Source organism: Natator depressus, chromosome 11 (assembly GCF_965152275.1).
Source record: "Natator depressus isolate rNatDep1 chromosome 11, rNatDep2.hap1, whole genome shotgun sequence".
In the NCBI taxonomy this organism is placed as follows: Eukaryota; Metazoa; Chordata; order Testudines; family Cheloniidae; genus Natator; species Natator depressus.
Genome location: NC_134244.1, coordinates 10029022 through 10053863, shown reverse-complemented (window position 1 = coordinate 10053863; position 24842 = coordinate 10029022). Strand labels below are relative to the sequence as shown.

At 47.1% G+C, this 24842-nt stretch overlaps 1 protein-coding gene across 2 annotated transcripts in view; it reads right to left on the bottom strand.

Moving 5' to 3' along the window:
* The window catches only part of SLC15A2 (solute carrier family 15 member 2), a 64369-nt gene extending 47980 nt beyond the window's left edge, over positions 1-16389 (bottom strand). Inside the window, exons 1-4 of one of the 2 annotated variants that reach the window (XM_074967131.1) lie at positions 16301-16389; positions 9014-9060; positions 2424-2511; positions 584-725 (exon numbers count right to left, since the gene is read on the bottom strand). In XM_074967131.1, the coding sequence (XP_074823232.1) occupies positions 584-725; positions 2424-2511; positions 9014-9060; positions 16301-16349 (326 nt within the window). In that variant the 5' untranslated portion in view covers positions 16350-16389. Of the gene's footprint in view, positions 1-583; positions 726-2423; positions 2512-9013; positions 9161-16300 lie in introns of those variants that run through there. The other variant, XM_074967130.1, reaches the window with a different exon arrangement.
* Between the last annotated feature and the right edge of the window lie 8453 nt (positions 16390-24842).

Here is a 24842-nt window from a genome sequence, read left to right as displayed (position 1 = left end):
AAACTGGAAGTCCATGATCAGTTCTGGAAAGGAGAGAGATCTTCATGTTGTTTTTGAGAAGACAATATGGTCTAGACATCAGAACACAAGACGGGGAAGCAGGACTCCTGGATCCTTATCTCCACCTCTGCCACTGACCTTGGGCAAGTCACATGTTAATCTCTCTATACCTCAGATTCCTCATCTGTAAACTGGGGATAATAATGGTTGCCTCCTCAGAAGTAACTTATGGGGTTTAATTTATTAATCATTGTAAATCATTTATTGAGCCTCAGATGGAAGAGAAATACAGAGCATTATTAAGAGTAGTGCTCCAGCTCTTGTTTTTTTTACCATGCCTACCACCGTGCTATACAGCTACCTTGAGCCTCAGGGGGTATCTTTGAATCCTGTGTCTCATCACCACAATATTATGCCACACAATACACACATCATAATTCCCGACATGCGGGTGCTGAAGCACTTATTTTATGGGAGCCCTGAAAACGATAGGCTTCAGCAAGCATATCAGCTGTTCACTCATTATTGGGGAGGGGAAAGCAGGCGGTTAGTATATTTGAACTAAAGAGGTTTCCTTCCTTACTTGAATTTTCCAAGCCATGTGTCGGCGATGAGAGCTCCAAGGACAGGTGTGAAATAACACAGGCCAGAAAAGGCATGGTAGATGGTGGTGGATAGGTTTTCATCCCAGTGGAGGAAATTGAGAAAATACAAAGTCAGCACAGCTTGAAAAAAAAGGAAACAAATGAAACAGGTCAGATAATCCATACACAACCAAGCAGGTGAACAAGGTGGGTTAAATCACTGTGACTAAGGTCAACCAAATTGTTTGTATAAGACTATGATGCACACAACGTCATGGAAAGAATTAAAAGTCTTGGACTCGCCTTTGTGACTTTTCTTTCCCCACCTGTCGTGCGGTCAGGTATCATTACACTTCTCATTAGATCCTTTTCATACTATAGTAATGGGGCCCCTGGCTAGAATCAAACCCAGGACCTCCATATTTAATATCATGAGCCCCTCCTACGTGAGCTAAAGGAACAAGTCATCATCTTGGCCAAAGAAGCAGACTTATAAACTCCTAAACCTAGTCCGGCTTTTAGAGGGGGACAAAGACCCACATTCTGCCAGCATGCAGTGCACTCCCCCTGAGGACACTTGCCCTGAGTGTCAGTGGTCCACAGCAGTTCAGTATTTACACGTGGACAGTGAGGTGACGTGTAATGGGCCTGTTTTCTTTTATGAGGCTGATCCTGAGTTCAGCTGGCTTTGTCTTATACAAGGACAGAATCTGGATATCTGCCACCTGAAAGTATTCAGTAAGGCTGATATTCACCCTTCTGTGTAAGGCTGGAATAAGGACAGCCATGAGGTTTAAATCCACAGGGAGAGGGTAGCATGGTGTGCAGTAGGGGTGGAGTAGTCATGCGGTGGATCTCCACATTATCCTGTGCAGCAACCAATGTGCAAGGTCAGTTTCAAGGGAGACCAGGGCAGGGCTACAGGATTTGCATTTATACAGATCCTGCTGCTTAGAAACCTACATAGGCGTGTGGAACAGAAGCAGCTGCTTCACGAGCCTATGGGCTGGAACTGGGGCTGCCAAAGATTGTGCTGCACCCTGTAAGCAACCCAAGGAGGTTGTGATGGGATCAGGTTAAGACTAGGGCTCATTTTGATACCGTATCAAGGATTAAGATTTGGATTAGAATTCATTATTGTCCACAAATCTGCAAATGTTTGGACCCAAATGGCAAAGACGTCCTGAAATCAGTCGATATTGAATGGTGGAAATCTAGCAAGACCAAGTGAGTCTCTGAGACTGCAACCTCAAGGGGAGATTCCAGCCATGTCAGGTAGAAGCCCCCTTCCCAGTTTGGCATCTGATCTGAAACCAAACCTGTAGGTACCTAGGGCATAACAGCCCCAGGGAAAGTTTCCTCTGAACTCCTACTACTTAAGAGATCTGTGTTGTGGATCTGTGGCTTCAAATCTGACCCCCCCTGAAATTGGGAGGGATTCTGACTGGCTAGTCTGGTTTCAGGCCCCCGCTATTTGTAAGTGTATCAATGTCCAGAGTGCATAAAGGGACATATTTTCCCACCAGCCTGATCCTAGCCTCTGATTTTACGCAAGCAAGTTTTGGTTAAGCATGCCCTTGCCCACATAGGGTACCACATTGCTCATGTAAATGCAGTAAGTGCACACACAAACCAGAGTCTATGAACAAAATTAGAAGCCCTTGGGAAACCTGGCCCAGGGGGCACATCAGGTTTAAATGAGTTCAACTGATACTGTGAAGAACTCTCTGAGTCAATGTACAATGCAGCAACGGGAGTACATGTGAAGACAACAGACCAGGGTGAGTGGGGCCCTGCCAAGAAAAGTAAAGCAGGGTTATTATTAGATACACCATGTACCTTTCATGCCATAGTAGGAGAAGCGCTCGCAGAACTCGTTCACCACGATGAAGGCAATGCTGAGCGGGTAGTTGGTGCCACATAGTTTCTGTGGGAAACAAATAGGAACATGCTGGCTTTGTTCTGTCGGAGATGGGTCCAATCCAAAACCCCACAGCCAAACACCCCAAATTCCAAGGAGAGCAACATCCACATCCCAGCCATGTAGTTCTGGCATGCTGGTAAAAGTCATGCACTGGGGATGGGCTGCTCCCTGCCAGCCATGGTTACTGCGGCAGTCCAGGTTCTCCTGGGTGGGTCGCCTAGGGTTGCTAACTTTCTACTTGCACAAAACCAAACACCCTTGCTCTGCCCCCTACCCCACCCCTTCTCTGAGGCCCTATCCCCTGCTCACTCCATCCCCTCTCCCTCTATCACTTGCTCTCCCCACCCTCACTCACTTGCTTGTTTTCACCGGGCTGGCTCAGGGGATTGGGGTGCAGGAGGGAGTGAGGGCTCTGGCTAGGGGTGAGGCTCCAGGGTGGGGCCAGGGATGAGGGGTTTGGAATGCAGGAGGGGGCTCCGGGCTGGGGGGTGGAGCCGAGGGGTTCGGAGTATGGGAGGGGGCTCTGGGCTGAGGCAGGGGGTTGGGGTGTGGGAACGGGTATGAGCTCTGGGCTAGGGGTGCAGGTTCTGGGGTGGGGCCAGAAATGAGGGGTTCAGGGTGCGGGAGGGGGCAGGGGGTTTGGGTGTGGGGGAGTGCGGGCTCCATCAGGGGTGTGGGCTCTGGTGTGGGGCCAGGGATGAGGGTTTTGGAGTGCACGACGGGGATCTGGGCTGGGTCAAAGAGTTGGGGGTGTGAGGGCTTCAGCTGGGGGTGCAGACTCTGGGGTGGGGCTGGGGATGTGGGGTGTAGGGTATAGGGAAGGTGCTCCGGGCTGGGACTGAGGGGTTCGGAGGGTGGGAGGGGGATCAGGGCTGGGGAAGGGGGTTGGGGCACAGGAGGGGGTCAGAGGTGCAGGCTCCGGGCGGCACTTACCTCAAGCAGCTCCCGGAAGCAGTGGCATGTCCCCCCATGCGGAGCCACGGTTAGGTATCTCTGCGCGCTGCCTCATCCGCAGACACCGCCCCTGCAGCTCCCATTGCTTGTGGTTCCTGGCCAATGGGAGCTGCGGAGCTGGTGCTTGGGGTGGTGGGCAGCGTGCGGAGCCCCCTGGCTGCCCCTATGATTAGGAGACGAAAGGGGGACATGCCGCTGCTTCCAGGAGCCACATGGAGCCACGGCAGGCAAGGAGCCTGCCTTAGCCCTGCTGCACCGCTGACCGGACTTGCCAGGATCCCTTTTCAACTTGGCATTTTGGTCGAAAACCAGACACCCGGCAACCCTAGGGTCACCTTCCCTCCCCAAGGCATGTTCCACCCGCTGAGGCCTGGACTTCCTTCAGCTTTTCTTTTGCTCCCTCACTCCCACGGCTACTCCTCCATCAATGAGCAGGAGTCAGGGTTCATCTGCTACTCCTGCTGGGGCTGGGCTTCCCTCCAGTGGGTCCCCTCCTCTCCTGCTGAGCAGGACACCAACTCTCCCTCCCCACCTAATGCTGCTTCTTCCACTGAGGATTCCTCTTAGCAGTTCCATCACTCTCTGTAGCTGTGGCTGTCCGCCAGGCTCTCACAGCAGCGCTCCCCCATCTCCCACCAGGCTCTCTTGCCCCAGACACACGGAACTGTCCCACCAGGTTTACAAAGAGGGAGAAGACCAGCTCCTTCCAATTTTGCCAATCTGTATCCCCCTGGCCCAATTCATCTATTCAGCGCTCCCTTCTCTGGACAATTCAGTTCTGCCCACTCACCAGTTCTGCACCCCTCTTCCCCCAGATTCTGTCTCTAGTTTACTCCTACTGTGGCTGGAGTTGGTACTTAACCTGCCTTTATCACAGAGTAACTGCCCCTCTCTCTTATTCCAAGAACAGAGCAATGTTGTATCGGTAGATTTTTTTTTTTTTAAATACAATGACTGGTGTATAATTCCTCTGAGCTTGAATCTCACCTAACTGAATCTCACCTAACCAAGGCTAGCTTTACACTCTCAGAGTAAAACTCAAGGGATTTAATTTAAATGCAAATGAGTCTTGACAGGACCACAGAGTGTGCCTCAGTCATTCCTTCTATATGCTCTTTGTCCAAACATTGCTGCTCAGCCTCACTTCCTCACAACAGGGGATGTGCCTCTTCACAACATGGCCTATCCCATACCAGCTAGGGCCAGCCCAAGGTAGTAAGAGAGAGGGACTCATTACACCCGGAGGCTGGGTCTACACTGCGAAGATAGGTGGACACAAGTCACCTTGCGTCGACCTAGTTGTGCACGTGTCTACACTTTCATTTTAATCCCACCGATGTAAGCACCCCATTACGGCCACGCAGTAACACCCAGCTCCCCCATTACGGCCACGCAGTGACACCCAGCTCCCCAAATGGCATTGAGGACCTGGTGCTTGCAACACTTGTGACAATAGTGCAGAGCTTTGCAGGTTCCATCCTACTGTCAGAGATGGCAGACGGCAAGGAGGGCTGTGTGAGCTCCTGGGATTTTTTAAAAAGGCGTGAAAATGATGGGGTATGGATGACATTATGGGATGGAGAAAATTGCATGCTGAGAACTTGCTCCCAATTATCTCTGCATGACTCATTTCTGCACCACCATGCATTGCCAAAACTTCCCCAAAGACAGTGCAGTGGCAAATTGCACACTGGGATACCTACCCATGGTGCACCACACTACGCAGAGACACAAGTACTCCTGGTGAGTACCTGTAGAAGCCAAGTATTCATGCACATGACTGACATATTAACTGCAGCGACTTTATGCCAACATAACTTGTGTCAGCCAAAGTTTGTAGTGTAGACATGGCCTGACTCATAGGTAGGGCTCCATGTCTATCTCTGAGGTCGTGGAAGTCATGGATTCCGTGACTTCTGCAGTGGCCAGCGTGGCTGACCCCTGGGCCGCCCAAGCAGCTGGCTCTGGGGCCAGCTGCTCAGGTGACCCCGGGGACAGCCACACCAGCCGCTGCTCGGGCAGCCCCCAGCAGCAGTCCCAGGGCGGCCGGAGCAGCCATGATCTGCTGGCCCCGGCAGTGGTCCCCAGCAGCAGTCCCCGGGTAGCCGGCCGAAGGAGTCACGGCCTGCTGGGCCCTGCAGCGGTCCCCGGGCAGCCGGCTGGAGGAGCCAGGGTCTGCTGGCCCTGGCAGTGGTCCCAGGGAGGCTGGCTGGAGCAGCCAGGGTCCACAGCCCACAGCAGCTGGTGCTGCTGGCCCCGACCCCCCACAACAGTCCCCCTTCCCCCCAAGATTTAGTCACAGGTATTTTTAGTAAAAGTCATGGACAGGTCATGGGGCTGTGAATTTTTGTTTATTGCCCATGACCTGTCCATGACTCTTACTAAAAATACCAGTGACTAAATCATAGCCTACTCATGGGTGGTGTTTGTGTTTTTAATTTCTTAAAGAGCCATATTATGGGGCCAAAATGACATGAGATCTGGTCTTCCCAGCAGATTTTAGCTCCTGAAAGATGGAAATACTGATCTCCTGTTTTTTCAGCCTCAAAAATGGTTCACAAAACACAAATACAGATGCCAAAATAGATATGTTTATTCAAGTATACTCAAATATTGAGGCATTTGGGTTTATTTTAATTCCTGGAGTGACAGAAGATTTTAATCTCAAATACCAGTTTAACAATACTTTTTTTTTGGCCAGGAATGTACAAGGGCAATGAAAGACAATATGAGTGAACTAAAAAAGAATAAAAAATTAAACCTTCAAGAATTTAACCCCATTTGTCTAAACACAAATATTTTGGTGCATCATTTCAAACACATTTTTCATCTCTTATTTATGGGATAAAGACTTCAGCCATCATACCTATTTCTTCAGAAACCTTCTGACCATGCGCCCTAGTTGAGCAATTGTTATTAATGTTATTTGTTATTTACTCTGTAGCTATAAAGCCTGGAATACAGTTTGTAAGCAAGATCCTACATAAGGTGGCTTATTCCTCAGATTTCTGCACTAGCACCCCTTGTTAATTAGCCCCCAAAGCCTAAAAACTTGCAAATATTGCAAATGTGGATGCACACCCAGGCGCGCACACATACACATTCACACCCCAGAGTGTAATAGATTCATAGATACTAAGGTCAGAAGGGACCATTATGATCATCTAGTCCAATCTCCTGCACAATGCAGGCCACAGAATCTCACCCACCCACTCCTGTGAAAAACCTCTCACCTATGTCTGAGCTATTGAAGTCCTCAAATCGTGGTTTAATGTCTGCCTTTCTCCATCAAGTTTGTAATCAAGAAAAAGCAGAGAAAGTGAACTATGCAATTCTGTCTTTTTTTGCAAACAGAAATAAAAGCACACTTCCACCCATCCAGAAATTTGCAAGAGATTCCTGATTTTCACAGTCCTGTGCTGCTAGCATGCAGCAAATTTAAAAAGTTACAAATTTAGGGCCCAATTCTGCAGACGCTTATTGCCACGTTTAGTGATGACTACCCACTGAAAGTCAAATTCCACTTGCTCACATCAGTGATCACTAACAGAGCTGTGCAAATAACTGACTTTTTGGTTCTCTGGTCATTTGGAAAAAATTGCCGGGGGGAGGGCGCGGAATTGCTTTAGGTCAACCAGAAACAAAAAGGCTTTGGCAAAACAAAAAATCATTTTGGGGCACCCAGTGTTTTGTTTGACTTGAAGCAAAACATTTCCTTTCATTTGGGACGATTTTTTCCTTTTCTACTTTTTTTAAATAAAATTGAAGTAAATTTCAAAGTGCAAAGTCACTGTGACTCAAAGAGATCAAAATGTTTTGTTTCAAACAAAACAAACATTTCAAATGAAACAGAACATTTCGATTTTTTAGGGGAAAAAATCCTCTTTTCTTCCGACCAAAACAATGGCAAATTCGACACGGATTTGTAAAATGTTTCGGTCGCCCTGACTGCATTTTTCAGTGAAAAAAAGTTACATCTGAAAAACTTCACCCAGCTGTAACTACAAATGCTGCGTGTAGCAATTGTCTGCAGTTGTGGGCCTCAGCATCATGATGTGGCAATGCTGTGTAGCGAGGAGCCAGTGAAGTGGTATCTTCCCAAACTGATGCTGCATCAGCATGTGATGTCATCTAGGAAGCAGAAGGAGGCAGCATAATTCAGAGAAATAAACACAGGCTTAATCGTTGAGAAATCCTGCATCGTTGTCCCAGCTCAGTCACGGACTTGCTCTGTGGCCTTGGGGCAAAACTTTCAAACTTGGGTATCTAAAATCAGACACCTAAATCCATACTTAGGACCAGCTTCTGCCACACGTACGGACACTGAGTAGTAGCACTTCACTCCGCAACTAGTCCCATTGAAATCAGTGGTGCTGCTCTTGGAGTAATGAGCTACTCAAAGTATACAGAAAAGGACGACTTGTGGCACCTTAGAGATTAACCAATTTATTTGAGCATAAGCTTTCGTGAGCTACAGCTCACTTCATCGGATGCATACTGTGGAAAGTGTAGAAGATTCCACAGTATGCATCCGATGAAGTGAGCTGTAGCTCACGAAAGTTTATGCTCAAATAAATTGGTTAGTCTCTAAGGTGCCACAAGTACTCCTTTCTTTTTGCGAATACAGACTAACACGGCTGTTACTCTGAAACCTGTCAAAGTATACAGAGGTGGAAGAATCTGTTACCTAGATAAGGGCATGATTTGCAGAAGTGTTGAGCACTCACAGATCCCAAGGAAGTTGATTCTCGTCATGTTTGAAAATCAGGCCCTATATGAGGGTGTCTGTATATTGATTTAGGGCCCAGACCCTCAAAAGTATGTTTTAGGTGCCTAACTCCCATTGGCTTTAAAATTAAAAGTAAATATTCCCATTTACGAGCACAAAATAGCAGCCATTTGTATGGGCCCCAGAAGTCAGGCCCAGAAAAAGCAAACTCAGTGGAAACATGACAAAATGCGTAGGTCTCAATCACTTTATGAGAACTCACCTGAGGGGCGGCACACGTGTCAAAGCTGCATGGCGAGAAAATGATTTGCTAGATCTGCCTTTAAATCTCAGCTGAAGATTTAAACCGGAGCCCCTCACTCTGGACAGGGAGCACTGGAATGTGCGGCAATGGCCAGTGCTAGCACCGCATCTGTTTCACTGCTCAGCAGCATCTGGAAACTGTTTCTTTACTGGCTTTACAACAAACTGTGCAAATAAATAGGCCCATTCCCGAGCCCCTACGCTCCTCCCTGCCCTCCAGATCTTCACTTCAAAGGAACCATCCTGCAAGAGAAGGAGCCTCCAGCAGAAAGGTATGAATCAAAGCTGCATTTCCCAAAGAATCTGACAGCTCATTTTCCCCCATAAACTGCCCTTTCTTCATTTAATCCGGTTAGCAGAGGGGATTTTGTTTTGAGTTTTTAATCCTCATTCCAATCCAAGGCAAGGAGTGTCTGTCTGCAGGCACAGCACGACAGGGGGAAGGAACAGAGTGATCCTGCGAGGTTTGGCATGAACAAAACAGAAAGCAAAAAAAAGGGAGCCCGATGTAATACTCACCGGGGATTTTTTCTGAGAAGAGAAATCTCCTCTGGGGGGATCATCTCCTGCAGGAATAAAAGCAAATAAAGTTTCCGTTGGCTTGTTTTTCTGAAAAGCGTTCATCTCCCTTCTCGCCTTGTCTCACACCATGGTATGTGGCTGTTGTGAGTTGACTGGAAGACTTCCAACTGCAGGGCTTGGAGTTTGATTCAGTTAAGTTAACCCTAATCAAGTGCATTTCTGCACTGGTGGGGATGATGCTAGGAATGACAACAACAGAGCTGTTGTGGTAGCTCATCCTAAATCACTAATGGATTTGGGTTCTCAGCACTTTGCATTGTTTGTTTGGCACTCCCCCGGCTATTGTGCATGAACTAACTTGACAAAGAACTGTGTGCCACAAAGATATGATCCCAAGAACAAATGCCAGATCCAAACACCCCTGGAGACTGTGGAAGCTCAGATTGAGGAGCAAAGTTTGCATCTCAGGCCAGTCTCAGTAATAACTGATTTATTAAATTCTTTCCAGAGCTAAATGGTGGGCTGGAGAAAAGTACCACATGGATGGCACAGTGACAACATAAAAGATATTACCTCACCCACCTTGTCTCTCTAACAAGCTACTTGTGGGTTATACTTGCTGCACCAACCTCTGTTGCTCCTTTCCCTTTCAGACCGTAGACCTTATGGGTTCCTGCACCCCATTAAATAAGTCCCACTCTGCTCTCAGCACATAGATATACTTGATATTTTCCCCGCATTCAGCCCCCCACAGCAATCCTGCATTCCCCTGTAGAACCATTTAATCTTCTCCCCCCCATACAGAGCCCTCCCCCATGGTCCACTAGGACAGCCCCAAGTTGGACCCCCCACAATTCACTGCCCCATTTCCCCCTGAAAGAAGGCCTAAATCCCTCCCCCTGTAGAAAGGGGAGAGTGATCACTTAAGGTCGGGGGTGGGGTGGGGGGAGGAACCTTTTGTAGTGATAATCAAGGTGGGCCATTTCCAGCAGTTGACAAGAACGTCTGAGGAACAGTGGGGGGTGGGGTGGGGATAAACATGGGGAAATAGTTTTACTTTGTGTAATGACCCATCCACTCCCAATCTCTATTCACGCCTAAGTGCCCCTCTGCCATCTATGTTAGTCAGGCTGGACAGTCTCTGCGTAGGAGAGGGAACGTCCATGTACCAGCAACGCCGGTACAGGTAAGTAACCCTTTTCATGTTCTCTCCACAGGTACTAATGCGGAGAGAGGACCAGATGATACGTCTGATGGAAGAGAGCAGAAGGAGACTCCGCCGATTGGAAGGCATGAGATGCACTGTCCTAGGGTTGGGGGTTCCACGACCACCGCTCCCAAGAGAAGGAGGAGGGTGGTGGTGGTCGGGGACTCTCTCCTCAGGGGGACTGAGTCATCTATCTGCCGCCCCGACCGGGAAAACCGAGAAGTCTGCTGCTTGCCAGGAGCTAAGATTCGTGATGTGACGGAGAGACTGCCGAGACTCATCAAGCCCTCGGATCGCTACCCCTTCCTGATTCTCCATGTGGGCACCAATGATACTGCCAAGAATAACCTTGAGCGGATCACTGCAAACTACATGGCTCTGGGAAGAAGGATAAAGGAGTTTGAGGCGCAAGTGGTGGTCTCGTCCATCCTCCCCGTGGAAGGAAAAGGCCTGGGTAGAGACCGTCGAATTGTGGAAGTCAACGAATGGCTACGCAGGTGGTGTCGGAGAGAAGGCTTTGGATTCTTTGACCATGGGATGGTGTTCCAAGAAGGAGGAGTGCTAGGCAGAGACGGGCTCCACCTAATGAAGAGAGGGAAGAGCATCTTTGCAAGCAGGCTGGCTAATCTAGTGAGGAGGGCTTTAAACTAGGTTCACCGGGGGAAGGAGACCAAAGCCCTGAGGTAAGTGGGGAAGTGGGATACCGGGAGGAAGCACGAGCAGGAGTGCGTGAGAGGGGAGGGCTCCTGCCTCATTCTGAGAAAGAGGGGTGATCAGCGAGTTATCTCAAGTGCCTATACACAAATGCACGAAGCCTGGGAAACAAGCAGGGAGAACTGGAAGTCCTAGCAAAGTCAAGGAATTATGATGTGATTGGAATAACAGAGACTTGGTGGGATAACTCACATGACTGGAGTACGGTCATGGATGGATATAAGCTGTTCAGGAAGGACAGGCAGGGCAGAAAAGGTGGGGGAGTTGCACTGTATGTAAGAGAGCAGTATGACTGTTCAGAGCTCAAGTATGAAACTGCAGAAAAACCTGAGAGTCTCTGGATTAAGTTTAGAAGAAGTGTGAGCAACAAAGGTGATGTCGTGGTGGGAGTCTACTATAGATCACCAGATCAGGGGGATGAGGTGGACGAGGCTTTCTTCCGGCAACTCGCAGAAGTTACTAGATCGCATTCCCTGGTTCTCATGGGAGACTTCAATCACCCTGATATCTGCTGGAAGAACAATACAGCGGTGCACAGACAATCCAGGAAGCTTTTGGAAAATGTAAGGGACAATTTCCTGGTGCAAGTACTGGAGGAACTAACTAGGGGCAGAGCTCTTCTTGACCTGCTGCTCACAAACCAGGAAGAATTAATAGGGGAAGCAAAAGTGGATGGGAACCTGGGAGGCAGTGACCATGAGATGGTCAAGTTCAGGATCCTGACACAAGGAAGAAAGGAAAGCAGAAGAATATGGACCCTGGACTTCAGAAAAGCAGACTTTGACTCCCTCAGGGAGCTGATGGGCAAGATCCCCTGGGAGAATAACATGAGGGGGAAAGGAGTCCAGGAGAGCTGGCTGTATTTTAAAGAATCCTTATTGAGGTTACAAGGACAAACCATCCCGATGTGTAGAAAGAATAGTAAATATGACAGGCGACCGGCGTGGCTTAACAGTGAAATCCTTGCTCATCTTAAATACAAAAAAGAAGCTTACAAGAAGTGGAAGATTGGACAAATGACCAGGGATGAGTATAAAAATATTGCTCGGGCATGCAGGAGTGAAATCAGGAAGGCCAAATCACACCTGGAGTTGCAGCTAGCAAGAGATATTAAGAGTAACAAGAAGGGTTTCTTCAGGTATGTTAGCAACAAGAAGAAAGTCAAGGAAAGTGTGGGCCCCTTACTGAATGAGGGAGGCAACCTAGTGACAGAGGATGTGGAAAAAGCTAATGTACTCAATGCTTTTTTTTGCCTCTGTCTTTTCGAACAAGGTCAGCTCCCAGACTACTGCACTGGGCAGCACAGCATGGGGAGGAGGTGACCAGCCCTCTGTGGAGAAAGAAGTGGTTCAGGACTATTTAGAAAAGCTGGACGTGCACAAGTCCATGGGGCCGGATGCGTTGCATCCGAGAGTGCTAAAGGAGTTGGTGGATGTGATTGCAAAGCCATTGGCCATTATCTTTGAAAACTCATGGCGATTGGGGGAGGTCCCGGACTACTGGAAAAAGGCTAATGTAGTGCCCATCTTTAAAAAAGGGAAGAAGGAGGATCCTGGGAACTACAGGCCAGTCAGCCTCACCTCAATCCCTGGAAAAATCATGGAGCAGGTCCTCAAGGAATCAATTCTGAAGCACTTAGAGGCGAGGAAAGTGATCAGGAACAGTCAGCATGGATTCACCAACGGCAAGTCATGCCTGACTAATCTAATTGCCTTCTATGACGAGATAACTGGCTCTGTGGATGAAGGGAAAGCAGTGGACGTGTTGTTCCTTGACTTTAGCAAAGCTTTTGACACGGTCTCCCACAGTATTCTTGCCAGCAAGTTAAAGAAGTATGGGCTGGATGAATGGACTATAAGGTGGATAGAAAGCTGGCTAGATCGTCGGGCTCAACGGGTAGTGATCAATGGCTCCATGTCTAGTTGGCAGCCGGTACCAAGTGGAGTGCCCTAAGGGTAGGTCCTCGGGCCAGTTTTGTTCAATATCTTTATAAATGATCTAGAGGATGGTATGGATTGTACCCTCAGCAAGTTTGCAAATGACACTAAACTGGGAGGAGTGGTAGATACGCTGGAGGGTAGGGATAGGATTCAGAGGGACCTAGACAAATTAGAGGATTGGGCCAAAAGAAATCTGATGAGGTTCAACAAGGACAAGTGCAGAGTCCTGCACTTAGGACGGAAGAATCCCAGCCACTGCTACAGACTAGGGACCGAATGGCTAGGCAGCAGTTCTGCAGAAAAGGACCTAGGGGTTACAGTGGACGAGAAGCTGGATATGAGTCAACAGTGTGCCCTTGTTGCCAAGAAGGGGTGTATAAGTAGGGGCATTGCCAGCAGATCGAGGGACGTGATCATTCCCCTCTATTCAACACTGGTGAGGCCTCATCTGGAGTAGTGTGTCCAGTTTTGGGCCCCACACTACAAGAAGGATGTGGAAAAATTGGAAAGAGTCCAGCGGAGGGCAACCAAAATGATTAGGGGACTGGAACACATGAGTTATGAGGAGAGGCTGAGGGAACTGGGGATGTTTAGTCTATGGAAGAGAAGAATGAGGGGGGATTTGATAGCTGCTTTCAACTACCTGAAAGGGGGTTCCAAAGAGGATGGCTCTAGACTGTTCTCAGTGGTAGCAGATGACAGAACAAGGAGTAATGGTCTCAAGTTGCAGTGGGGGAGATTTAGGTTGGATATTAGGAAAAACTTTTTCACTAGGAGGATGGTGAAACACTGGAATGCGTTACCTAGGGAGGTGGTTGAATCTCCTTCCTTAGAAGTTTTTAAGGTCAGGCTTGACAAAGCCCAGGCTGGGATGATTTAATTGGGGATCGGTCCTGCTTTGAGCAGGGTGTTGGACTAGATGACCTCCTGAGGTCCCTTCCAACCCTGATATTCTATGGTTCTATGATTCTATGAGAGGGGTGGACACAGATCGGACGTCAAGAATTATAACATTCAAAAACCAGTTGGAGAACACTTCAATCTCTCTGGTCACTCAATTTACAGACCTAAAAGTGGCAATACTTCAACAAGAAAACTTCAAAAACAGACTCCAACGAGAGGCTGCTGAATTGGAATTAATTTGCAAACTGGATACAATTAACATGTTGTTCCCCACCCCACCCCCCACTGTTCCTCAGACATTCTTGTCAACTGCTGGAAATGGCCCACCTCGATTATCACTACAAAAGGCTCCCCCTCGCCCCCCCGCTCTCCTGCTGGTAATAGCTCACCTTGAGTGATCACTCTGGTTACAGTGTGTATGGTAACACCCATTGTTTCATGTTCTCTATGTACATAAATCTCCCCACTGTATTTTCCACTGTATGCATCCGATGAAGTGAGCTGCAGCTCATGAAAGCTTATGCTCAAATAAATTTGTTAGTCTCTAAGGTGCCACAAGTCCTCCTTTTCTTTTTGCGAATACAGACTAACACGGCTGCTACTCTGAAACCGTTCTTTACGATGTAACTGGGGAAACTGTTTCATGAACCTCAGAGTTACAAACACCCCAGGAATGGATGTTGTTCGTAACTCTGAAATGTTCGTAATGCAGAACAGAACGTCACGGCTGTTCTTTCCAAAGTTTACAACTGAACATTGACTTAATACAGCTTTGAAACTTTACGATGCAGAAGAAAAATGCTGCTTTTAACCATCTTAACTGAAATGAAACAAGCACAGAAACAGTTTCCTGACCTTATCAAATCTTTTTTTTTAAACTTTCCCTGTATATTTTTACTAGTTTACATTGAACACAACACTGTACTGTATTTGCTTTTTGTGTGTGTGTGTGTCCCCCTCTCTGCTGCTGCCTGATTGCCTACTTCCAGTTCCAAATGAGGTGTGTGGTTGAGCAGTCAGTTTGTAACTCTGGTGTTCATAACTCTGAGGTTCCACTGTAGCTGTAATTTCCACCCCACAGATGTCTGTGCATAGTACTCACAGGGGACTCTAACAGCATCCTATGGGTTTGAGTTCATAGATGCCAAAGCCAAAAGGGACCACTGTGGTCATCTAGTCTGACCTCCTGTATAACACAGATGCCATAGCACTCCCCCAAGAGCAAATCTTTTATTTTCATTGTTTTGCTGATCTTCTTTTTGACTTGATTCAGAGATTCCAAGACCAGAAGGGACCATTGTGATCATCTAGTCTGACCTCCTGCATAACACAGGCCAGAGAACTTCCCCAAAATAATTCCCAGAGAGATCTTTTAGAAACATATCCTATCTTAATTTAAAAATTGTCACTGATGCAGACTCCACCCAACCCTTGGTAAATGGTTCCAATGGTTAATTACTTTTAAGAACTAATTTGTCTGCTCCTAAGGCAGAGGTGTGCAAACTATGGCCCGCGGGCCACATCCAACCCATGGGACCGTCCTGCCCGGCCCTTGAGCTCCCGGCTAGGGAGGCTAGTCTCTGGCCCCTCCCCTGCTGTCCACCCTCCACCGCAGCCTCACCGCCAGCACTCTGGCCCGCTGCTCCTGCCGGGCAGTGTGGCGGCATGGCTGGCTCCGGCACGGTAAGGGAGCGGGGGGTCTCAGGGGACAGTCAGGGGATAGGGAGCAGGGGCGGTTGGATGGGGCAGAGGTTCTGTGGGAGTGGTGGCCAGGGGATGGGGAACAGGGGGGGTTGAATAGGCGTGGGAGTCCTGGGGGGCCTGTTAGGGGGCGGGGGTGTGGATAGGGGTTGGGGCAGTCAGAGGACAGGGAGCGGGGTGGGGGGGTTGGATGGGGATGGGGTCCCGGGGGGCAGTTAGGGGCGGTGGGCCCCGGGAGGGGGCAGTCAGGGGACAAGGAGCAGGGGGGATTGGATGGATCGGGAGTTCTGGGGGGGGGCAGTCAGGGGGCGGGAAGTGGGAGGGAGCGGATAGGGGACAGGGGCCAGGCTGTTTGGGGAGGCATAGCCTTCCCTACCCAGCCCTCCATATAGTTTTGCAACCTCGATGTGGCCCTCAGGCCAAAAAGTTTGCCCACCCCTGTCCTAAGGCAATAATAATACAGCGCCCTATGAAACATTTGAATCCAAACATTTTTATGTGTGTAAATTTCCAGATGAACTGAGATACAGCGGGACAGATTCTTAGATTATGTGAAATATCATAACTGCATTGACTGAAACAGAGCTACACTGATTTACACTATCTGAAGATCTGGTTCAATGAAGTTAAGTGATTTGCCAAAGGCTAAGTAGCATATCAGTAGCAGATTCCAGAATAGAACCCACATTCAAACCACTAAACCCCATAGCCAACAAAGATGAAAGAAACCCTGTCCTGCTAGACTCATCCACATTTTCTTTGCATCCTCTCTCTGTCTTTTCTTTAATTAGCAAGGAAAACAAGTATAAAATCTCTCACCGGTTTGGTTTTTCTTTGCTGTTTCCTTTGTCCCTTTCTCCTTTGTCATGTTTGCAATTCCCTGTGCTCTGTGTGATCCCAGCCCTGCGTGGCTGAAATTAATCTTGCTGAGCGATCCTGCCTGTCTATTTAACTTTTGTTAATGTTTCACTTTACTGTAGCGACAACTTAGTCACCAATAAAATGCCATTGGACAGTCTTTGATTTTTCACCCTCAAGAGGAGATGAAGTTATTTATTCTCAACTTCTGTAGACAGAAAATCATGCATGGACAGGCCCCACATGTAGACTATTGGTAAATTACAGTCATAAATGTTCCCTATGTTTTTCATGGTAGATATTCTTGAGAAATCACATTTATTTTCAGCTGCCGGGGGGCGGGGGGCGTTAAATAGAATTATTATGCTGTTGAGGGAACAGGCTTTTGACCCAAGACTAATTAGGGCCAGATCTACAGCTGGCATAAACCAACATAGCCCAATTGACTTGGATGGAGCTACTGCAGTACACAGCAGCTGCAGATCTGGCCTTAATTGAATGCATGTGACAGTAGTTAACTCTGTTCTGAGAGGGGCTTCATCAACTCTTAACAGGCCAACTTTAATTCTAAGCTCTTCTTGCATCCTGTATACTAGCTTTTATTAAATTCATGCCCCATTCATCATGCACAGAGTCCTTTCTTCATCTACCGTACCTTTATGAAACAAGGAAACCTACATAGAAATAATTTCTTTTGCACAATTTTTTTACTTGCCTTTCATGTTTCTCCCGAACTAACCTCTAAAGGGAAGCCACAATATCTCCCTACAGAGAAATGAGTGCCTGTCTTTCCCTGCCCCCCCCCCATGAGCTGCTACCATCCTCCAGTGATGACCCAAACATCTCAATATACTTAAAACAATGCAAGTTTGCTAATCCACAGTTATCAGAGTGCACTGGACAATAGGAATTTTAATAAACAGAACCTAATTTTATTGGGTTTATTTATAATTATTTATTTTTCAAAAACCCTATAGAAAGATTATCACTTTCTATTCTAGTCTATAGGGCTTTTGCCATAGGGGAAGGCCCCTTCTCCAAACACTTTTTGAACACTCAGATGAAGGGGGAATGGCTTGCAGCAAAGCTCAGCTGGCTGAGCAGTGGTGTGAAACACAGGTCTCTAATGACCCCTTTGTTGCCACATCTCAGGGCTTCTAATCCATCCTCATCCTCTTTGAGCTCTCCTCTCCTTTGACACCGCTGACCATACCCTCCTCACCTGCCCTGAGTTTCCATGATCCTGTCCTCTCTTTTTCCTCCCCCTAGCCCATCTCATCATCATCATCTCCCATCTTGATTTTCGCCACCTCCTCTTTTCCAGCCTCCCAAGCCTGACTCCAGTCCTCCAATCCATTCAAAACACGGCTGCCAGGATTTTCCCTCCATCACTCTAACCTTATTACCCCAGTCCCCCTTCTCTGCTGATTTACCCTTTTCCCGCCATATTATATTCAAACTTCTTGCCCTCATCTTACAGACTTTTCACAGCTCTGCCCATCCCTACTTTTCTGTACTTGTCTATGATTGCATCCTTCATGTCCACTGCAGTGTGCCAACAGGCTCAGCCTCCACCATCTCTTTGTCCATTGGTCCTACAAATATCTGCCTTTTCTTCCATTCTGTATGGAACACTTTTCCCTGAACTGATCCATCAACCCACCCCTCTCTCCTCTTTCAAATCCATCTTCAAGGCTCACTGCTTCCAGCCAAGCCTATACGAGATCTGCTAACAATGTCTTGGCTTAGGGGAGGGAATAGTCATTTCAATAGGATTATGTGAACATAATATTCATGTTCAATTGTTGTCAGTGTGTTATAGCTTTCCCTCTTTCTCCTCTGTCATGTGGCAATTGTCTTCTTTGTTCCTGATCCCACAGATTCCTAAGCATGTACATAACTTTATATAATTCCATTGACCTCCATCTGTCATGATCGATACAAGGAAAAAAATGACAGTCAGAGGGAAATAAAAGGAAAGGGTGAAAGGTAAAAGTTGTAGTGGTGAAAGGAGAAGAAATCCAATGGGGCTGCTCACAGGGATAAAGTTACTCCTGTGCTTCAGTGTTTGTAATACCAAGGCCTTTGATGGTAAGCTCTTCAAGGCAGGGACATTGTCTCCCCAGTACATTGTCTCCCTCTCTCCTGATTGGGGCCTATGGTAATAAATAGTGCTAATGACATGTGAGAGACAGCAGAAAGCGGCTGGGGTTGAGTTTCTTCTCTTTAAATTTCTTCTTCATTCACCACTACAAATGTTCCCTTTCAACCTTTCCTCTGTTTGCCTGATATTGCAATTCTTTCCATTCAAAGATTTGCTCAGAGGTGCCTCCAATTTTAAATTTACTGTAGAATGGGTTTTCTGCAGAGCTTTCAGCTTCCGTTCCTTCCTTCTTTGCTCTCCTCCTTTTCTCCCAACTCTTTGCAGCAGGGACAGTCTGTTATGTGTTGAGTACGGTGCATAGCACAATAGACATGATCCTGACTGGTACCTCTAGGCTTTACATCAATACAAATAAAGACACTTTTGTAAGCCCCTGACCCTAGGGGCTAATTCAACCCTTGGTGTAAGTTAGAGCAGACTCAGCTGTAAAGTCATGTGCTCTCAGAGCATGATTTAAGTGGCAAAGCCAATCAGGAAATTTATGACAAAATGGTTTTTCATCTAAAAATGCCAGTGTGGGAAAGGGTCCGTTTGGACGAACTTCCTGCTTCAAACAAAAATTGAAAAAAAACTTTGAAATTGTCTGAACTGCCTGTTTTGACATTGTCCAAATGAAAAATTCTGATTTTTGGTTCAAAGTGACTTTTTGTTTGGAAATTTAAGTAAATTTTTAGTAAAAATAATCTTTTAACAAATTTTAAAATAAAAATGAAATGTTTCAAAATAATCAAAATAAAATGTTTGGATTGACCGGAACCAAAACGTTTGTTCAGATCATTGGGTCATGAAGATTTGCAAGCATTTGACTTCCCTCCTCCCCCAATTCAGAATGGGAAAATTTATTTGAAATCACCAAAAGTTTCCCAGGAGCGGAAAACTGTTCCCCACCCAGCTCTAACGAGTAGGACTCAGTTAGTGCTCAGATCTAGTGCAGGTCCTCAGCACAGGAGTGAATTTCACCTTATTTTCCGTTTCTCCCTCAAGCAGCACTTCATTCATTCTGTCTATGACGTATCAGATTTGAAGTCAAGCCTTGCACTGTGGGATGATCTATATGGGCTTGATCCAAAGCCTGCTGAAGTCTGTGAAAAGACTCTCACTGATTTAAATGACCCTAGGTGAAGCCTTGGAATTGAACAACTAATTGTGAATGTTCCGGCCCTTGCTCTTCAGCTTGGATTGCCTGAACCTGCCATGTCCCTTGAATGGCGTACATTTCAGAACATGTGTTCTGTTGTCCTGATTTGCCTTCCTTTCCTCTCCATCCCCTTTGGTAATGCAGAGCACATTGTAAGAGTTTCTGGGATGCAGCACATCTTTCCAACATAATCACATCTTGGCTAGATCAATAAACATTTATGAGGTGAAAAGTAAAAGTAAGGTCAGCGGCAAACTGATGGTTTTCAGCAAGAAAAGGGAGATGGGATAAGGAAAACAGAAAGTGAGCTAGACAATCTATTAGAAAATAAGCCTAAAGTTTGACTTATAAGGATATAAATAACATATTCTGAAAATTTTTTTCTAGGCTCCTAACAGATTAGGGGCATTAAACTTTCGTCAGTCCACATACACAAGATCCTGTATTTCTTTCTGTCTTGAGATCAGCATGGCTTGGATTATACAACAACTAGAAACAAGCTGTAAACTGTCCTGTTCATACCTAAACTTGGAATGAGGGAATCAGGCCATGTCTACAAGACAGGCACTACAGCTATGGTGCCGTAACTATGCCACTGTAGCACAGATGCTTCCCACAGCACCAGAAAAGGTTTTTCCATTGCTGTAGGTAATCCACCTTCCCAAGCAGCTGGAGCTAGGTCACTGGGAGCATTTTCCCATTGACCTAGACCCATCTACACCAGGGGTTAGTTCAGTAGAGCTACAATGCTCAGGAGCGTGTGTGAAAAATTCACACCCTGGAACGCCGTACCTATATCAACCTAACTTTCCCGGGTAGACCAGGCCTCAGACCAATCAAAAATGGGAAACACCTATGAGAGGTCCAATCCAGTCCACCTGACTGGGGCTGCTGCAAGACTGTTCCCGTCACAAAGTTTTCTAATATCTGGCCAAATCCATTTGTCGATATCACAGGAGATGGGGCCTCCCCTCCCATTTGCCATCAGACCAATCCCACTTCCCCACCCATTCACGATCAAATAATACAATAATAATTATTTGTATTCCCATAGCTTCTAGGAGCCCTAGTCCTGGACCAGGCTTCTGTTGTGCTAGACGCTGTACGAACACAAAACAAAAAGACAATCCCTGCCTCAAAGCCCTGACAATTGAAGTATTAAAACCAGGGACAACAGATGGATGCAGAGAGACAGAGGGTGAAGTACAAGGAAATATTATTGAGCAGCCTGCGAGGCAGTGGTCTCAGCACACCAGCAGCCGAACCTTTGTCCATTTTTTGGTAGCCATCACGGCAAAGGAGAGTTTGAAGGAGGGATTTGAAGGAGGCCAATGAGGTAGCTTTGAGGATGTTTATTGGGAGCGCCTCCCAAGTGCGAGAGGCAGCATGGGACCAAGCACAGAGGTTCTTGTTTGAAAATTTAACAAGCGGGCGATGATGGAGGCTGACGCCATGGGCCGATCAGGAGTCGACATTTCAATAGCGAACGAGAGATGCTAGGTAGGGTGGGGATAGGTCATGAAGGGCCTTGGATGTGAAGCCACACGGTTTGTGTGTGATGCAACAGAGAAAGGGGAGCCAGTGGAGGGAGGCAAAGCGAGGAGTGCCATGGTCAAAGCGATGGGCTAGGAGAATCATCCTTTGCAGCAGCATTCTGAATGGAGGTGAGCGGGACAAGACTGCATTTCTCAAGGCCAGAGAAAGGAATGTTGCAGAAACCGAGACGTGGTATGCTGAGAGTTTGAGCTGCATGTCTGGCTAGGAAAGGCCTTATGTCAGAGATGCTATGCAGAAAGAATTGGCAAGTTTACACACAGCTTGGATGCGAGGACCTAACTTCCTTCTGACAACCACAACTGCTTACATGGTGGAGTAGCACTGCAAGAGGAGTGATGTGTTTACGCTGTCTCTGCAATGATAAAAAGCGAAGCGATTTGTCTGCTTTTGCGCTTGAAATTGTCTCATCTGCCTTCTTACCCCTGTCCCCTCATCCCACTTCTGGGTCTCTTCCCCCTGAACATGCTGTCCAGGATGCTTTTCTCTCCCATTCCACTGTACCTGGCTACATGTTAGGAGACTTGGAGTCAGGACTCCTGGGTTCTATTCTGTCTATGCCACTACTTTGCTGCACATCCTTGAGCAAGTCCTTCAACTCTCAGTGCCTCGGTTTCTCCATCCATAAAACTGGGGAAAACAACATTTATCTACCTTCCGGCAGGGGTCAAAGTTTGATTCATGAATGTCTATAAAGTATCTGGGAGATCCTCAGATAAAAGATTTGTTTGTTTGTCAGTCAGCTGTGCCTGAGAAATTGCTCTGGCATATTTTCACGGACTGTGACCTTTGTCAGGACATCAAGATCCAGGTCTATAAGACAATTGTTGTTCCTACACTCCTTTACAGATGCAAAACCTGGGTGGCCTATCGACAGAACCTCAAGAGTCTGGAAAGGTACCACCAAGGATGCCTCTGGAAGATCCCGTGCATCAAGTGGGAAGATCACTGCACTAATGCCAGCAATGAGGCCAATGTCACCAGCTTTCAAGCAATGATCTTCATGCACCAACTCCGCTGGGCTGGACATTGTGTGTTGATGCCAGACTCTCACCTCCCAGAACAAGCCCTCTACTCTCAGCTCACCCATGGTCAGAGATCCCCTGGTGGTCAGAGGAAATGCTACAAAGACACAGTGAAAGCGTATCTCAGGAAAACTGATGTGGATATCACAAGCTGGGAGAAGCAAGCCACCAACCGACCTCAATGGCACCACATCCTCCATCAGGCAGTGGCCCACTTCAAGGAGCAGAACCTTGCCCTCGAAGCTGAAAAGAGAGAGATGGAAGGAAAAAGAAAGAACTTTCTCCCAGCTGGCAACTGACCCACCAGGAAATGTCTGTACATACTGTGGGCGGATCTGTGGTTCCAGGATTGGTTTCCTGAATCATCTCAGGCCCCAGCTGTAAATCCATGGTAGAGATCATCCTCGAATCAAGGGATCGCCAATGATGCCTAATCCTCCCCAGGATGAGTGCTGGCTATCACTCCTCTCCATATCCCGGGGACTGCCATTCCTGCAGAGTATTGAATCCACCACCCCTCCCACTATGACCTGCTACCCTCCCACACCATCCCCTGTCTGCATTGCCATCCAGAGAGCCAGGCAGCACAGGATTTCATCCAGTGGAATTCAGAACATCTTCCTCCGCCCAGTTTCAGAAGTGAGCTGTAATTTGGGGTAACTCCATTTTTCATCTTCCCAGTTTTAGCTCTCTGACGGCCTGATTTTCAGACAGGCTGAGCACCCGCAGCTCCCACGGACGCCAGCTGGAATTGGAGGTGCTCAGCCTCTCTGCAAATCAGGCCCGAGGGGCTCAAAGTTGGAGGCACCCCAAAATAGAAGCACCAAAAAGTAGAGGCCCCTTTTAAAAATACTGGCCTAAGTAAACAGCCCCTGAGCTCAAGCCACCCAGCTCATGTTATGCAAGTGTACACAACATATGCCATTGTTATGGTTATACCTGGGCTGGAAACCTACCCACACTGAAGTCAATGAGAGACAGGACAAAATATATCCATCCTTTCCTGTTGCTTTCTCACTGCCATGGACTTAATCCTGCAAGGGGCTGAGAGCCCTCAAGTCCCGCTGATGCCAATGGGAGTTAAGGGTGCGCAACCTTTCCCATGTATGCACATTGCCTCTTTCTGTTCTATATCCTCTCGCAAATTGGCTTTGGGTTTAATCGATTTGCCCTTCTCCCAGAAATAACCATCCCCCCTGTTATGGCAGCTTCAGCCAAGTGTCATCCACGTGCCTACACTAGAAGATTACATCAGGCACTTGGCAAACTTAGGGCCCCCGGATTTGCATGTGGGGATTGAAGGGAGTTCCCTGCGTGCACGCCCCAGGACAGAATTCAGCTGCATTATTTCAAGGTTGCTCCATCACACGATGGGCCAAGCCCAGTGCTAACTTGGGCGTATGCAAACACTTATGCATGGATTTAGCTCTATTGCACATACAGCCCCTTTGAGAACAACAGGATTACACCTCTGCATAAACTAAGCACCTACATTTGTGTTTGCAGGATCAGGCCCTTACCGCAAGCAGTTCCATAGATCCCAATGGGTTAGAGATCAGTGTAGAGTCTGGCCCAGTTATTTTAAAGAGACAATCCACAAAGCATTTCCAGTTAAAATACAATGAGCGACTGATCAGTCACTAGATCTGTTACCTGTTTTCTTACGCCTATAATTGCAGGCCTCCATCCTGCTCCATTGAAATGATGGGTGTGTTACCATTGCCTGAAATGGGAGCAGAGGCAGGCTCCCTGGGATCAAAGTGCTTAAACAATCCTTTCTCTGTCTTGAAAATGACAAACCCCTCTCGGACCATCAGCGCTGCTCTGGTGGCAGAAGGTTAAAGCAAGGCATCGAAAGCCAAATTCACTCCATTGACCTTGGCTCTTTAGGATTTTCTAATTTATCTTTAAGCAGTTCCTCATTTCACTATGAAGGGTAACAATCCTCCACAGATTGTCAGGATAATCCTGCAGACAGCGATTAACCACTGATCTGATCATTCCTTCCCTCGATTGCCCATCACCCGCCAATCCTGGCAACTGCAAAAACCATTGTCTAAGCAGAATGTGATACCATGATATGTTTCAGAGTAGCAGCTGTGTTAGTCTGTATCCGCAAAAAGAACAGGAGTACTTGTGACACCTTAGAGACTAACAAATTTATTAGATGGGTTTCAGAGTAGCAGCCATGTTAGTCTATATTCGCAAAAAGAAAAGGAGTACTGGTGACACGTTAGAGACTAACCAATTTATTTGAGCATAAGCTTTCGTGAGCTACAGCTCACTCCATAGAATGGAACATATAGTAAGAAGATATATATATATATATTATTATATATACACACATACACACACACACATACAGAGAAGTTGGAAGTTTCCATACAAACTGTAAGAGGCTAATTAGTTAAGAAGAGCTATTATCAGCAGGAGAAAAAAACTTTTGTAGTGATAATCAAGATCATAGAATCATAGAATATCAGGGTTGGAAGGGACCTCAGGAGGTCATCTAGTCCAACCCCCTGCTCAAAGCAGGACCAGTCCCCAACTGAATCATCCCAGCCAGGGCTTTGTCAAGCCTGACCTTAAAAACTTCTAAGGAAGGAGATTCCACCACCTCCT